This window comes from Ictalurus punctatus, chromosome 8 (genome assembly GCF_001660625.3).
Source record: "Ictalurus punctatus breed USDA103 chromosome 8, Coco_2.0, whole genome shotgun sequence".
Classification (NCBI taxonomy): Eukaryota; Metazoa; Chordata; class Actinopteri; order Siluriformes; family Ictaluridae; genus Ictalurus; species Ictalurus punctatus.
The window spans coordinates 27,764,132-27,780,574 of NC_030423.2; the positions used below are offsets into that span (position 1 = coordinate 27,764,132).

General features: G+C 40.2%; 1 protein-coding gene and 1 gene segment (V, D, J or C); both read right to left on the reverse strand.

Moving 5' to 3' along the window:
- Positions 1–7,242: 7,242 nt before the first annotated feature.
- Positions 7,243–11,325, reverse strand: LOC108268744 (uncharacterized). The gene is made up of 6 exons (XM_017473887.3): positions 11,204–11,325; positions 10,659–11,000; positions 9,238–9,573; positions 8,906–9,019; positions 8,574–8,614; positions 7,243–8,197 (listed from the first exon to the last, which is right to left on the reverse strand). The coding sequence occupies exons 1-6, from the start codon at positions 11,274–11,276 to the stop codon at positions 8,081–8,083; spliced, it is 1,023 nt and encodes a 340-aa protein (XP_017329376.1). The 5' UTR covers positions 11,277–11,325; the 3' UTR covers positions 7,243–8,080.
- Positions 11,326–14,110: 2,785 nt separating this feature from the next.
- On the reverse strand, positions 14,111–16,190 carry LOC128628787 (Ig kappa chain V region K29-213-like; the record flags this gene model as incomplete). The annotated part of the segment is given in 4 exon segments: positions 14,111–14,374; positions 14,766–14,806; positions 15,486–15,599; positions 15,851–16,190. Coding segments are annotated over 4 exon segments (612 nt in total), but the record flags the coding sequence as incomplete, so codon positions are not given.
- Positions 16,191–16,443: the final 253 nt, after the last annotated feature.

A 16,443-nucleotide genomic window follows, 5' to 3' on the forward strand; every position in this document is an offset into this window, starting at 1 on the left:
GCATCCGTCTCTGAACGGTCACTGAATTGTCATTTCCTCTGGGTGAATCATATTCGTGTTTGGTCTGACTGCTGCTTTAGCTGAAAAAGCAGGAAGGCGGAGTTTTGAGGTGTCTCCTGTATTGCCAGAGCAAGGAGTTAAAATTCTTAAATGCTAATGCCACCTTTGTTAAAGGATTTGAAAGTAGGTTATTTACATGAGGACTGTTCTTACCCTCTAACCCTTCTTCTCACCCTAAAACCACAGACGTCTTCCACTTACAGTACAGAAGGAAAGAAGACAACAGCACACGCAGTGTGTACTCTTCATTTAATATTGATGAATGTACAGTATAACTAGACTTTAATGAAAAAGCATAAAATACAGGTTATACTATTTTCTGGAAAACAACCGAATGGACAATGATAATTTGTGATATAAGGATACTCAGTACTGAAAATAAATAAAAACTTTTCAAGATCATTTAAACATCTAAATATGACCTAACGGGGAATACTGTATCCACACTGTTTGTAGATTTTTCAGATTTGGGCACAATCAGACTCTAAGCACAGCTATATTAAAGTCCAAAATTAACACAAATGGGTGCGCAAATATGCGTACGTCTTTGTAAAAACAGATTTGATTTAGTTAATTACCTGTTACAGCCAAGAAAGTTCCATTTGACAGAGTAAAACTCTCCCAGCTTCATATCCAACAGTAGTAAAGTCCTCCATCATGTATTTTTATATGTGGAATTGTCAGAGAAATGGCGTTATTAGTCCATTTTAAATCCCAACATCTTGAACTCTGGGGAAATTTGGATTTACTTATATGCTGATATTTCTCCCACATTTTGGGGCATCTCTCCAAATATTTTTCTGTACCAAACCACACGAGCTATACTATGAGTCTTCACAAATGTACAGTTAAGGGAAACGTTTTCTCCAGACTTCACTGTGATAAATGATAGTCCTGAAAAATCCATAAATTGGGCTGGAGCTAGAAAATAGATCAAATGTCCTGTAATACAACACAAACAAAATCTTGATAAATGTTCTAAATAATTGGAAATACAAGAAGTAATTGGAACTAAGAAGAGTTTACCACCTATAAGGCATGTTGATGAAATCCTTCAAAAACGTACATATTATGCAAAGAGATGACAAGAATCCAGAGTACAGACATCGTCAGAGATGAAATGAACAAACTCAGAGTTGTAGAGTAAGTTTTGAGTTGACAAAACCAAACAAATCCAATCCGGGTTAATTAAAGGTTAACAGGTTTCATGACGCTGGTTATCAAATTTCTCAGTCAACCCAGGTTTTAACTCTAAATCGAGGTTTACTCAGAATGTGCATGCACTTAAATGCCAGAAATTTGCAGCAAACAGCCAATAGGATTCAAGATGGAAAAAAAAACAGGTGTGCATACTTCCGGTTGAAGAGCAAGAAATTAATAAGCGAAACTATGAGGAATTTAAACCTACACTAACCGCAAAAATCATACCGTTGAAGCTGCCAAAGTCCAGGAAAATTGCTGATTGTGTAATGAGAATAAAAGGATTGAAAACTTACAGTGAGGGAAAAAAAGTATTTGATCCCCTGCTGATTTTGTATGTTTGCCCACTGACAAAGAAATGATCAGTCTATAATTTTAATGGTAGATTTATTTGAACAGTGAGAGACAGAATAACAACAAAAAATCCAGAAAAACGCATGTCAAAAATGTTATAAATTGATTTGCATGTTAATGAGGGAAATAAGTATTTGACCCCTCTGCAAAACACGACTTAGTACTTGGTTTAAAAACCCTTGTTGGCAATCACAGAGGTCAGACGTTTCTTGTAGTTGGCCACCAGGTTTGCACATATCTCAGGAGGGATTTTGTCCCACTCCTCTTTGCAGATCTTCTCCAAGTCATTAAGGTTTCGAGGCTGACGTTTGGCAACTCGAACCTTCAGCTCCCTCCACAGATTTTCTATGGGATTAAGGTCTGGAGACTGGCTAGGCCACTCCAGGACCTTAATGTGCTTCTTCTTGAGCCACTCCTTTGTTGCCTTGGCCGTGTGTTTTGGGTCATCGTCATGCTGGAATACCCATACACGACCCATTTTCAATGCCCTGGCTGAGGGAAGGAGGTTCTCACCCAAGATTTGACGGTACATGGCCCCGTCCATTGTCCCTTTGATGCGGTGAAGTTGTCCTGTCCCCTTAGCAGAAAAAACACCCCCAAAGCATAATGTTTCCACCTCCATGTTTGACGGTGGGGATGGTGTTCTAGGGGTCATAGGCAGCATTCCTCCTCCTCCAAACAAGGCGAGTTGAGTTGATACCAAAGGGCTCCATTTTGGTCTCATCTGACCACAACACTTTCACCCAGTTGTCCTCTGAATCATTCAGATGTTCATTGGCAAACTTCAGACGGGCATGTATATGTGCTTTCTTGAGCAGGGGGACCTTGCGGGCGCTGCAGGATTTCAGTCCTTCACGGCGTAGTGTGTTACCAATTGTTTTCTTGGTGACTATGGTCCCAGCTGCCTTGAGATCATTGACAAGATCCTCCCGTGTAGTTCTGGGCTGATTCCTCACTGTTCTCATGATCATTGCAACTCCACGAGGTGAGATCTTGCATGGAGCCCCAGGCCGAAGGAGATTGACAGATCTTTTGTGTTTCTTCCATTTGCGAATAATCGCACCAACTGTTGTCACCTTCTCACCAAGCTGCTTGGCAATGGCCTTGTAGCCCATTCCAGACTTGTGTAGGTCTACAATCTTGTCCCTGACATCCTTGGAGAGCTCTTTGGTCTTGGCCATGGTGGAGAGTTTGGAATCTGATTGATTGATTGCTTCCATGGACAGGTGTCTTTTATACAGGTAACAAGCTGAGATTAGGAGCACTCCCTTTAAGAGTGTGCTCCTAATCTCAGCTCGTTACCTGTATAAAAGACACCTGGGAGCCAGAAATCTTTCTGATTGAGAGGGGGTCAAATACTTATTTCCCTCATTAAAATGCAAATCAATTTATAACATTTTTGACATGCGTTTTTCTGGATTTTCTTGTTGTTATTCTGTCTCTCACTGTTCAAGTAAATCTATCATTAAAATTATAGAATGATCATTTCTTTGTCAGTGGGCAAACATACAAAATCAGCAGGGGATCAAATACTTTTTTCCCTCACTGTATAACCCAAACATATTTCATGTCACTTCATTTAATATAAACAGAGATGAACTCCATATCTTTCACAGAGATGGTCATCGGGAAAAGCCAAGGGATTGTGTCTGTCCCTCTGTTGCACTCCAAGCTACACAAAGGGTGAAGATACATCTACAACCACTAAAGGTTTAACTTTGATGCGTCAGATTTATATCACTTTGCTCGCAGCTGATTGGTCCAAGTTGACGGATTTTTCTTACCTAGAATAAAACCTGCTCCAGAGCATTTTAGCTGTGTAGCGTAAGTTACCATGGCAATTAAACCCGCTAAAAATCAGTCCACCTTGTTGAGACTGAAAAGCCAGTGCTTGCTCAAACTAAACTCAAACTTACCTGGGTAGCAGCCTGAAACAGGCTTCTGAAGTGCACCCGTCCTTTTTCCAGCAAAACACCCTCACAACATGATGCTGCCACTCCCATGCTTCAAAGTCAGGGTGGTTTTCTTTGGATTAAAAGCCTCATCCTTTATTCCTCCATACATAGTGCTGATGATTATGGCCAAACAGTTCAAATTGTTTGACCAGAGAACCGTCCTCCAAAAGCAGGTGATCACCTGAAAACTTCGGTCAGTTTTTTTTTTTTTTTTTTTTTTTTTTTTTTTAATATATACTGGTGTTGTCTTCCTTACATGACAGCCTTTCAGGACAACGTGAGGTAGGACCCTCTTAATGGTGGATGTATAAACTTTGATACTTGATGCCTCCAACTCCTAACCCAGTTCTTTTGTTGGCATCATCTGAGGGTTCAGTTGAACCTTCTGGATCAAAGTTAACTGATTCCTGGGGGTTAGTTTGTGCCTCCTTCCTGAATAATGTAACGTCTGTGTGGTCCCAATTTTTTTTTTCATTAGCATATAATTGTTTTACAGATGCTTGAGATGCCTTCAGTGGTTGGGTTTGCTCCTAAGGAGGAATCTGACCTGTGGAAGATCTTTTTTTTTTTCTGAGGTCTTGGTTGAGTAGTTTGGAGTTTCTTATGGTATCAAGGGCAAAAAGCACTGGCTTTAAATGTAGGCCCTTAAGTTCAGCCACAGGGACACTCCCAATCAACTCCTAATTATGACACTTGGGCTGTCAGAAGCATTTAAAGTCATTACATCGTTCATGAAATCTTCCAGAATGTTTAAAGAGACAGTGAACTTGGTGTAGGTAATCATTTGACCCACTGGAATTCTGATATAGTGAATTAAATCTGTATAATTGATTGTTTTAAAATGACCTCTGATGTGAACAAAGTAGACTCCCTAATTGACTTACATTTCTTTTGGCAAGGTAACATAAAATGTGGAGTTGGAAAAAAGCTGAACTTGAACATATTAATCTAAGGCACATGAAAATATTTGATTTCATCTTGACAGCATAAGCTGTATATAGAATCACCGTAACTCATCGCCAATTATACATTTTGAAATTGCTCAAAATGCTTTAGTGAGACTCTTAATTGAGTATGTAAATTTACACACTGGAGATGCCAGTGATCCTGACCCTTTCTTTTCTCCAGACCTGCCTGATCCATCCTGATGCCCTACCTCTGGATGGAGCTCTCATCAACTGGAGGCTACAGCCTGGAGATTGCTGAGGACAGTACTGCTTGAATTACCATGGAAATGGTTTTGGACCTCAATTCCACATGGATGTTCTCGCTGTGGTTGCTGGAACAAAGGTTGCTGCTACGGCCTTATTACTGCAATTACCACACACAGTTTTACATTCAGGTCTCCTTTAGTGAACAGTGGACTAGTTCAACAAACAGACTTCATATAAACACCATAATGATTTTTCTTTTATTTTCACACTATCCGTTGCTACCCAGATGAGGACGGGTTCCCTTCTGAGTCTGGTTCCTCTCAAGGTTTCTTCCTCATTGTTACGAAACAGAGGGAGAGACTGGAAGTAAGTGCAGGAGCATGTCTTTATTAATAAAACAATGACACAAACAAACAAACACGGGAACGCGGTTTATCCAGAGTTAACGAGAAAACATGGGACTAGAATCGAGGCAGAAAACAGGACATGAAAACAAAGACCGCTTAGCATGCTAAACATAGATGCTACACCGTTCAGACTGATCCTTCTCACACAGGTATTCTAACTACAAATAATATTGCGCAACGTGCTCATAGACCTGAGGGGTTTTAATACCCAACATAATTAATCTAAACCAAATACACCTGGGTTAAATCAAGCACAACCTCAAAACAGAAACTAGAACTCAGGCAGAAAGCGAATGAAAACAAAACAGTCATGTGACCAGTCCGGAGCCGTGCCACAGCGCCCTCTGCTGGCCGTGGTGTAACAGAACCCCCCTCCAACGAGGGTCCCGGGCCCCTGTGCGAACTGTCTCTCGCTGCCACGGAAAGCGAGGCAGCCTCTGTCGGGCAGCAGAGGGGCGGAGCCGCACCCCCACCGGGGTTGAAAGTCAGAGCACCGCCCCCGGCGGCACTGTAATTCTGGGCGGCGGCTCTGGAATTCAAGGCGCCGCCTCCGACGGAACTGGAATGCTGGGCACCGCCTCTGGAACGCTGGGCGCCACCCCCAACGGCTCTGGAACACTGGGCGCCACCCCTGGAATGCTGGGCGCTGCCCCTGGAACGCTGGGCGCCGACCCTTTTGGATCTGGGACACTGGGTGCCGCCTCTGGAATGCTAGGCATCACCCCTGGCGGCTCTGGGATTCTTGGCGCCGCCCCCGGCGGCACTGGCGGGCTGGGCGGCCTCCTTGGCTGGGCAGGGCAGCAGGACGGCTTCCTCGGCCGTGCCGGGCAGCATGAAGACCTCCTCGGCTGGGCTGGACAGCAGGACAGCTTCCTTGGCCGTGCAGGGCAGCGGGACGGCCTCCTCAGCTGGGCTGGACAGCAGGACGGTTTCCTCGGCTGTGCAGGGCAGCGTGACGACCTCCTCAGCTGGGCTGGACAGCGGGATGGCCTCCTCGGCCGGGCAGGGCAGCGGGACGGCCTCCTCCGCGTGCATGAGCTCCACAGTTGAGACCTCCCCGTAGGCCTCACGTTGTAGCTCTGAGGTCGCCATGTTGACCTCAGGCAGGAGCCCCACAGCTGAGGCCTCCCTGTAGGCCTCACGCTGTCGCTCAGCTGTCACCCTTGCCACCCCCAATAAAAGTTCTGGGCTAGCCTTCCGCTCCAGACTAGGCACCGTGACTGGAACTCCCTCAGGGCAGCAAGGTGGACTGTTGTTCCGCTCCACAAGACGGGGGCGAAGCGCTTCCTCCACGCCACGGAGCAACCGGTCTACTTCTTCCATCCGCTGCTTAAACCGCAACTCCTCCTGCTGCCTCCATAGCGCAGCTTGCTGTGCCTCCTGCTGCTTGTGCTCCCAGGCATAGTACTCCTCCCTTGTCGGGAAGTTCCAAAAATAAAGAAATTTTCGGACTCCGGGCTCTCCTGCTACTTCCATTGTGGGCGCGATATTCTGTTACGAAACAGAGGGAGAGACAGGAAGTAAGTGCAGGAGCACTGTCTTTATTAATAAAACAATGACACAAACAAACAAACACGGGAACGCGGTCTATCCCGAGTTAACGAGAAAACATGGAACTAGAGTCGAGGCAGAAAACAGGACATGAAAACAAAGACCGCTCAGCAGCCTCGTCTCTGTTCGTTTACCAAGCCTATTTCATTATAAGTGTTTTCCCTGGTGCTCGACTTCACGCTCGTCTCTCACTACAAATTTGCCTACGTTCCTGATATACAGCTTACCTGCTCTGTCCCGATTCGATTCTCGTTCTGTGTTCAATCACACGCCATCACTCAGGGAGTTTTTCCTCACCACCGTCTCCACCGGCTCGCTCAATAGGGATAAATTCACACACTTAAAATCTCCATCCTGTGTTTATATGTTTCTGTAAAGCTGCTTTGAGACAATGTCCACTGTTAACTATGCTATACAAATAAAATTAAATTTAATTGAATACAAATGTTTTGTTTGTTTTTCCCCCAAACAAACTATTTTCATGAATACCATATTTCTAGTGCAAATGATCTACGAATAAATTCAGTCAATCGAATTGTCAGACGTAGAGACAGCTGCAGTTTCAGGAAGTGCTTTATTTTTATAAAAGGCAATTAACAATTGTAAATTGTAAACAATATGATGGTCAGAAACATGCAGAATGTCAGAAGATCAACAAACAGTGTCAAGGGTACAGGATCAGTAACCAGATGAACTTGCGGGGGGGCATGGTATGTCAGGTGAACAGGTCAACACTGAGTTCACGTTGATTGAGTGTTTTGTGTGTGCTTATATTGTGTGTGTGTGTGTGTGTGTGTGTGTGTGTGTGTGTGTGTGTGTGTGTGTGAGAGAGAGTCCAGGTGTGTTAGATCAGTAATCAGGTACTGTAAGCTTGAGCATGACAGTGAGTGTGTGTTGGGAGTTATAGTCCATGGCGGTCATGTTTGTAGTCTGATGGCTGATGTGGCATGGATATGAATGCATTATTCAGACTGAACAAATAATGTTTTAAACTAATAATAATTTTAAAAAATCTAAATCCAAATACAATAAAAAAGAGAAATTTATAGTACCACTAAACAAATAAAATACAAATAGTGGCAAAGTATTAGACCCTTACTCTATACTAAATATCTAATATTAACTCGCTATAGCTAAAAGACAATCTGTTTTGGGCTTTTGTCTGTTACCTGGTAAAAGCATAAAAACATATATGTATATATATATATATATATATATATATATATATATATATATATATATATATATATATATTTATTTATTTATTTATTCTTGTAACACTTGGGACACCTCAACCTCAATTAATTAATTAATTAATCACCAGTAAACGATTTCCTATCAGGCTGAACATTATGAACATGAGCATCTTTAACATGAGAAAATCAGTGACATCTATTATCTAAGAAACAGAAGAGTAAATCACTTCACTATACACATTATCACGAGCTCGTTCCCCTTTTCTTCTCCTTTTATTGACGTGTAAGGCAGCAAAATTCAGCTCCACTGCATCACGGCTCTGTGGGAATGGATATGAACAATTCGTTTCAAATGATATATACACAATGTAGGAAAATTATAGGAATATCAGGATATTATAACGTTTAGCCTTATTTGAGCTGGATTAATTTTTACAGTAATATAATTCAGACAGGATAAAGTCAAGACACAGCTTTCATCTGAATCTAGGATTACTATTACTGACTTCAGAAAGATATAACTACAAACATTTTCAGAGAGCTTATTGATAATCACATAAATTTCAGTACCCAAGTAAAGTACGGCTCAAATACGGCTTTTATTATTGTGAAACCAAAGGCCTAATAATAATAATAATAATAATAATAATAATAATAATAATAATAATAATAATAATAAGTCTCAGCGTTAATTACCTGATTTGGTGTTTTCTTTACCATAGAATCTTGAGTTTTCCCTGTAAAGAGAAAAAATATTTTCATGTTCAGATCCAGATTTAATATATACTGTATGTTTAAATCAGATTAAATCATGATGTTGTTTTTTTAGGCAGTCAATGTGCATTTCAGTGCAAATCTTTTTGGCAGTAAAGAGAATTTAAAATGTTAGAACTTTACTTGTGATTTAGGAACATGCAGAAGAGAAATATCTTTCAGTTCAGGAATGGTTATTAGTTTTCTCAGGCCACCACAAACATAAAAATGATTTGTATTATATATATATGCATCTATACGTAATGAAGACTCACCAGTGCAACATTCACAGTTTCCCCCTTTACACGTTACAGCATGAGTAAAGATCACAACCACACACACTCCCAAAGATACAGCGAGAAAGATCACTACAGGATCCACAGATTCTTCTGTAGCGCACACACACACACACACACACACACACAAGTCATAACAATGAACATGTACTTTATCAAATATAATTTCATGTGAATAGCAAATAATATCTAGAACTCCCTGTGATTATATTGATGATCATGTTAGCAATCTAAATTAAAAAAAAAAAAATTAAACTAATTTTAAATTTTAATATATTATGCATACTTTGAGTTAGTGAATGTGTTCTTACCCAACTGTACTCGTGTCCCGTTCCCGAAAATGATCTTCCCACACACATCCACAGCGCAGTAGTAAGTTCCAGTATCATTGAGACTGAGGATGTTCTTGGAGAAGTTGTACACACAGGTGTGTGTAGAAGAGCCGCTCTCACACTGATGGCTGCTGTTGTGATGAGTGTAAATGATTTGAGGATGGGATTGTGGTGGAGCAGCTCTGAACCAGAGCACTTGGAGTTCTGCTGATCTTCTCTCAGAGAGAACCGAGCACTGCAGAGTCACTGACGCTCCTGCAGGAACCGAGTCCGACACGCCGCTCTGGAACACTGACACTTTTACATCTCCATCACCTGTTCAGTGGAATATACACAGAATAAGTACTTAGTATGTTTTTTTTAGACTTGTTTAATACATACAGTCCATAAAGCACATGCAGTCTGACAGAGCACGTTATTTTGGTTGTACATTCTAATTTTGTGTACATTAGAGAGTACCCACTCTCCTGGAGTAACTGACCTCAACACAGCACTCTACAGCACCGACACGTAAAGTTTATAACGCGTATAAAAAAAAAAACCTATCTAAGTATTAAATTCACTATTTTTTTAAAGTGTGCCTATTACATACATGTGCTCAAATACTGTATGTGTGCTGTATGTAAATGTAAAATCATATCACGGATTGGTTAGAGACTGATGCAAGTGTGGTTATTTTAATTAAAGTGAAACACAGGTGAACAAATACTAGGAATACATAACATCAACACACACTTAAACTAGACAAGCGTGCAATACTCATGAGCATGGCATGGAAATGTGGGCCACGCTGACTTAGAGGTTTGCACGTCTGCCTCACACCTCTGGGGTTGGGGGTACGAACTGTGCCTCCACCCTGTGTGAGGAGTTTGCATGTTCTCCCCGTGCTTCGGGGGATTCCTCCTCGTACTCCGTTTTTTTCCCCCAGTCCAAAGACATGCCCTGTAGGTTGACTGGCATTTACAAATCGTTCGTATTGTGTGAATGTGTGTGTGATTGTGCCCTGAGATGGGTTGGCGCCCTGAGCAGGGTTTCTCCTGCCTTGTGCCCTGAGTCCCATGGAATAGACTCCAGACTCCTCGCAACCCTCTGTAGGGTAAGCGGTATGGAAAATGGATGGATGGATGGATGGATGGTACGGATACAAGAACATAATAACACTACTCACAACAGACGCTAGACAACGAGTGCTATACAAACGCGACTTAAATACTCATTAAACCAAAACGTCAATCAATTATTCGGCGCAAACATGACACATATAAATGGACAGTACTTCAACACTAATAAAATATTACTGAAACGATTCAGTTAATAAATAAGGTGTTTAATAAAAGGGGAAAAAATAATACCTGTTATTAAAATGTATTAAACTAGCCGTGCACATTTACAGTTCTTACCTTTCACTGATAAAAATGTTCCATTTCCAAACCTTGTTAAAAATTTTCTATATCCACAGTAATACACAGCTTCATCTGATGGTTCCACGTTAACAATTTTTAAATGGTAATTCCTTTCTTCTTTCTTGATGCTGAATCTCGGTGACTTGAACTCATCTTCGAAACTGGTTTGCTGTAGAACTGTGACCATTACACAAGGCTCGTGTCCGACTTTTTGCTTGTACCAGACGATGGATCCAGAGTTATCTTCTCTCAGTATAAAGCAGTGCAGAGTCACGTTATCACCCACACCAGCAATGATCATTGGGTCCGGCTGACTGACATCGTTTGTCTGTGCAGAATCTATTATCAAGAGTTAAAGAATGACACATCAACAAATTTACCAAAACTGTATACTAATGATAATTCACGGAGATTATCACTGGTGTAATAATAAAACACATTTTAATAAAATGTAGTAAAACCTGGTATTTCAATCCATAGACTGCAATAAATAATCCTTATCCTGTGTACGATCAGGAACAAACATAACCATCCACACTCACCAATTTTATTAAAAAGCATCGCTGTAATCCATATCAGCGTCATCATCTTCAGTCTGAGGTCTGTGTATAACATGTCTCCTCTTGCCTCACTGTCAGATGGTCAAACTGAGCACATGTCACTTTGTGCCAAATGTTTGTGGTGTGAAACTCTGACATCACAGAGCTGACTGAGCTGACTGACTGTGGACCTTAATGCTGTTCCTGCCACTTTCGTGGAGTACCACTAGACATTTTTCAAAATAAAATGAATTTTTGAATGTAATAAGCAATTTATTTACCTTTTATCATGTTTTTTATTTATTTATTTATTTATTTATTTTTTTGCAACTGTTAACAATACCAATATTCACCTGGAATAACATTAAACACCAATTTAATAAATAAAATAAAATAAATTCTAGAAAAGAATACATCCCAAATTCATAGTATATTATTTACGAGACCCCATAAACCAGTGATTAAGTAGAATGTGAAGCAGAAGTACATTTTACTATAATGCAACCACCATCATGGTCCATAGGACGAATTATTATTTTTAATAGGAATGTTTTGTTAATAACTTTCAAATAAAAACAGTTGCATAGATGTTTGGCTATATGTATATATAAATATATTTACATTTACATTTATTCATTTAGCAGACGCTTTTATCCAAAGCGACTTACAAATGAGAAAATACAAGCAAAATATATATATATATATATATATATATATATATATATATATATATATATATATATATATATATATATACATATATATATAAAAGAGGGAAAAATAATAAATATTGCTTGACTGATTTGTGACTCTGTGTGAGAGTGTGTGAGAGTGTGTGTGTTGTGACTCTTCCTGTGTGTGTGGCAGTGTAGAGTACCAAGACACACTCTAGTAGCTGTATCTCTGTGTGAGTGTGGGTGTGTGTTGTGGTTCATTCTATGTGTGTGTGTGTGAGTGTGTGTGTGTGTGTCTGTGTGTGTTAGTGCGAGTGTGTGTTTCACACTTGTGTCATGTCCATTGGAGGAAGCTTCATCTTGCAGTGATGAAATCTCCCCTAACACATTACACTTGCTTACCTTTTATCACTTCCTGTACTGGTCCACAGCACAGTTTATTTATTCAGATTACAATGTGTTGGTACTGTTTATCCATCTAATGACTAATAACTCATTATACACTCTTATTCTTCTCAAACTAACTGTGTCATTAGTCAGAGGAATAAAATGAGTTGCGGCTCTGTCTCTCTACAGAAATACTGCAATCTAAAACATGTTGTTTTTTGTTTTCATTTGATAAGAGCTTAAATCCCACCTTCAGTAATAGCAACTACAAATCTGTTAAACTTTTTTTTTCTCTCTTCAGACTTTTTTCCAGTAGCTGATAAAGTTTCATATTAAATCATGCACTTTTACATATTTATGAGATTAAGGTCATCCTGAGGCCTACACGCTTCCACTCCAGCAATCCTGCACACTGTAAACTCCTGCTTCTGTCCTAGAGACTATAAACCACTACACACGCTCTCTTCCTTCTGATTCCTTCTAGCCAACATCTCCTACAATAACACTGTAAGGGGTATGGCCCCTGAGAGGTACCAGCTCATAGATTCTGGTCTCACAACTGAGGTTGTAGAGACTATGTTAAACGCTAGAGCACCATCCACGAGGAAATTGTATGCACTCAAGTGGCGGCTTTTTGTCTTGTGGTGTGAGGAACGTCAGCTAGACCCAGTGAACTGCGCAATAGCTACAGTCCTGGAGTTCTTACAAGAACGTTTCTCAGCGGGCTGGGCTCCTTCTACAATCAGGGTTTACGTAGTCGCCATTCGGCCAGCCACGCCCCTGTTGATGGAGCCTCTGTGGGGCAACATCCTCTAACTTCGAGGTTCATGCGTGGTGCCGTGTGGCTGAGGCCCATCTGCAGGCCGCGCATACCTTCTTGGGACCGTTCTGTGGTCCTGGAAGGTCTGTCAGGGGCCCCATTTGAGCCCTCAGAGTCAGCCTCTGAGAAGCTTCTGACTCTAAATTAGCTCTTCTGCTGGCCCTGACATCTTTCAAGTGAGTAGGAGATCTACAAGCTCTCTCTGTTGCCCCTTCCTGCCTTGACTTTGCCCCTGGATTAACGAAGGTCTTCCTGTATCCTAGTCCGGATTATATTCCTAAAGTCCCTACATCGGCTGCGCGCCGTGTGGTGTTGCAGGCTTTCTGCCCTCCTCTGTTCCCCACACCGGAACAAGAGAGAATGGACCTGCCGTGTCCAGTAAGGGCTCTCTGTACTTACGTCCACCGCTCCGGCCAGTGGCGTAAGTCGGAGCAGATGCTGGTCTGCGTCAGTAGAGGTGATGCTGTGTCAGAGCAGCACATCTCTAATTGGATAGTGGACGCAATCTCTATTGCTTTTGAGGCGCACGGTCTCACTACACCTCTGGGCATAAGGGCTCACTAGGACGGTCGCCTCCTCGAAGGCTTTGTCCAAAGGGGTATCCTTACAGGATGTGTGTGCTGCTGCAGGGTGGTCTACGCCACACACATTCATTCGTTATTATAGCCTGGATATCCATTCCACACCGGCCTCGAGTGTCTTGCAGTATCCCTTGGGTTTGGATCTTTTTGAACAGGCCGTACCTTTGGTATGACGGAGTGGGTATTCTTGTTCCCATAGTGTTATGCTAAACGCAACTTCGAAGTTCCCTTTGAAAGGGAACGTCTGGGTTATGCATGTAAATATCAATTTGTGAAAACATATTTGGACAGGAATAATGTCACCGCATTCAAATATGTACCACTCGCGAAGAAGCTCAAAGCAATACATACAGTTTGCAGTAGAGTAGGAGCGGCTTCAGCGTGTCAGAAAAGAAGAAAAGACAAGGTGAAAAATCATTTTTAAAAAACCCACATTTTTATTCTCATAACACTTGGGTGAAGTCGACCACAAATGCATTAATTAATTAATCAATTAATTAATTCATTCATTCATTCATTCATTCATTCATCATCAGTTAATGAACATTATGATCATGAGAGTAATTAACATGAGAAAATCAATGACATCTATTATCTAAGAAACAGAAGAGTAAATCACTTCAGTATACACATTATCACAAGCTCGTTCCCTCTTTCCTCTTCTTTTATTGACGTGTAAGGCAGCAAAATTCAGCTCCACCGCATCACGGCTCTGTGGGAATGGATATGAACGATTCGTTTCAAATGATATATACACAATGTAGGAAAATTATAGGAATATCAGGATATTATAACGTTTAGCCTTATTTGAGCTGGATTAATTTTTACAGTAATATAATTCAGACAGGATAAAGTCAAGACACAGCTTTCATCTGAATCTAGGATTACTATTACTGACTTCAGAAAGATATAACTACAGACATTTTCAGAGAGCTTATTGATAATCACTTAAATTTCAGTACCCAAGTAAAGTACGACTCAAATACGGCTTTTATTATTGTGAAACCAAAGGCCTAATAATAATAATAATAATAATAATAATAATAATAATAATAATAATAATAATAATAATAATAATAATAATAAGTCTCCGCGTTAATTACCTGATTTGGTGTTTTCTTTACCGTAGAATCTTGAGTTTTCCCTGTAAAGAGAAAAAATATTTTCATGTTCAGATCCAGATTTAATATATACTGTATGTTCTTGTTTAAATGAGGAATCGTTGTGAGAGTAAATGTGTGGAGGTCTGGGGGAAAGAAAAAAAAAAAAAAATCAATGAGATGTTTCTGTTGCTGAATTCTGGAAAACTAAGAAAAATCAGGTTGATACGATTTTATTTTCTGCCTATAGCGTACTTTGACACCACACAATTCAGAAAACCTAGCATACAGTACATTATGCATTCTACATTAAATGATGCAGAGATGTTTGATCACCTTTCTGAACTTGATTAGACATATATGTGTGTATATATATATATATATATATATATATATATATATATATATATATATATATATATATATATATACACACACACACATTACTTTTATATTTTATGCATTAGAAGTAAAGTACATGTAGATTTATTTATTTATTTATTTATTTATTTATTTATTTTAGACAGTCAATGTGCATTTCAGTGCAAATATTTTTGGCAGTGAAGAGAATTTACAATGTTAGAACTTTACTTGTGATTGAGGAACATGCAGAAGAGAAATATCTTTCAGTTCAGGAATGGTTATTAGTTTTCTCAGGCCACCACACACACATAAAAATGATTTGTATTGTATATAATGCATCTATACGTAATGAAGACTCACCAGTGCAACATTCACAGTTTCCCCCTTTACACGTTACAGCATGAGTAAAGATCACAACCACACACACTCCCAAAGATACAGCGAGAAAGATCACTACAGGATCCATAGATTCTTCTGTAGCGCACACACACACACACACACACACACACACACACACACACACACACACACACAAGTCATAACAATGAACATGCACTTTATCACATATAATTTCATGTGAATAGCAAATAATATCTAGAACTCCCTGTGATTATATTGATGATCATGTTAGCAATCTACATGTCTACATTAAAAACATAAAAAATAAAATAATAATAATATTAAAATATATTATGCACACTTTGAGTAGGTGAATGTGTTCTTACTCAGTTGTACTCGTGTCCCGTTCCCAAAAATGATCTTCCCACACACAGACACAGCGCAGTAGTAAGTTCCAGTATCATTGAGGCTGAGGATGTTCTTGGAGAAGTTGTACACACAGGTGTGTGTAGAAGAGCCGCTCTCACACTGATGGCTGCTGTTGTGATGAGTGTAAATGATTTGAGGATGGGATTGTGGTGGAGCAGCTCTGAACCAGAGCACTTGGAGTTCTGCTGATCTGCTCTCAGAGAGAACCGAGCACTGCAGAGTCACTGACGCTCCTGCAGGAACCGAGTCCGACACGCCGCTCTGGATCACTGACACTTTTACATCTCCATCACCTGTTCAGTGTAATAGCTTAGTAAGATCCTATTTTTTTTTTTTATTTATTATTTATTTTTATGCCTACAGCATTGTAATGTGTGGAATATACACACCATCAAAGACCTAAAAATAAATTTGATGTTTAAGAAAAGGACATATAAAATTAATTAAAATGAAGCTATGCATATAAAAATTCTCACCTTTCACTGCTAAAAATGTTCCCTTTCCAAATCTTATTAAAAAGTCTCTAAATCCACAGTAATACACGGCTTCA

Bases quoted from the DNA above. Each gene is read 5' to 3' on its own strand.
- LOC108268744 (XM_017473887.3), bottom strand. From the start codon at position 11,276: ATGTTATACACAGACCTCAGACTGAAGATGATGACGCTGATATGGATT. The intron at 11,001-11,203 runs GTGAGTGTGGAT...TCTTGATAATAG, and splicing joins GATGCTTTTTAATAAAATTG to ATTCTGCACAGACAAACGAT. The intron at 9,020-9,237 runs GTAAGAACACAT...TGTGCGCTACAG, and splicing joins CGGGACACGAGTACAGTTGG to AAGAATCTGTGGATCCTGTA.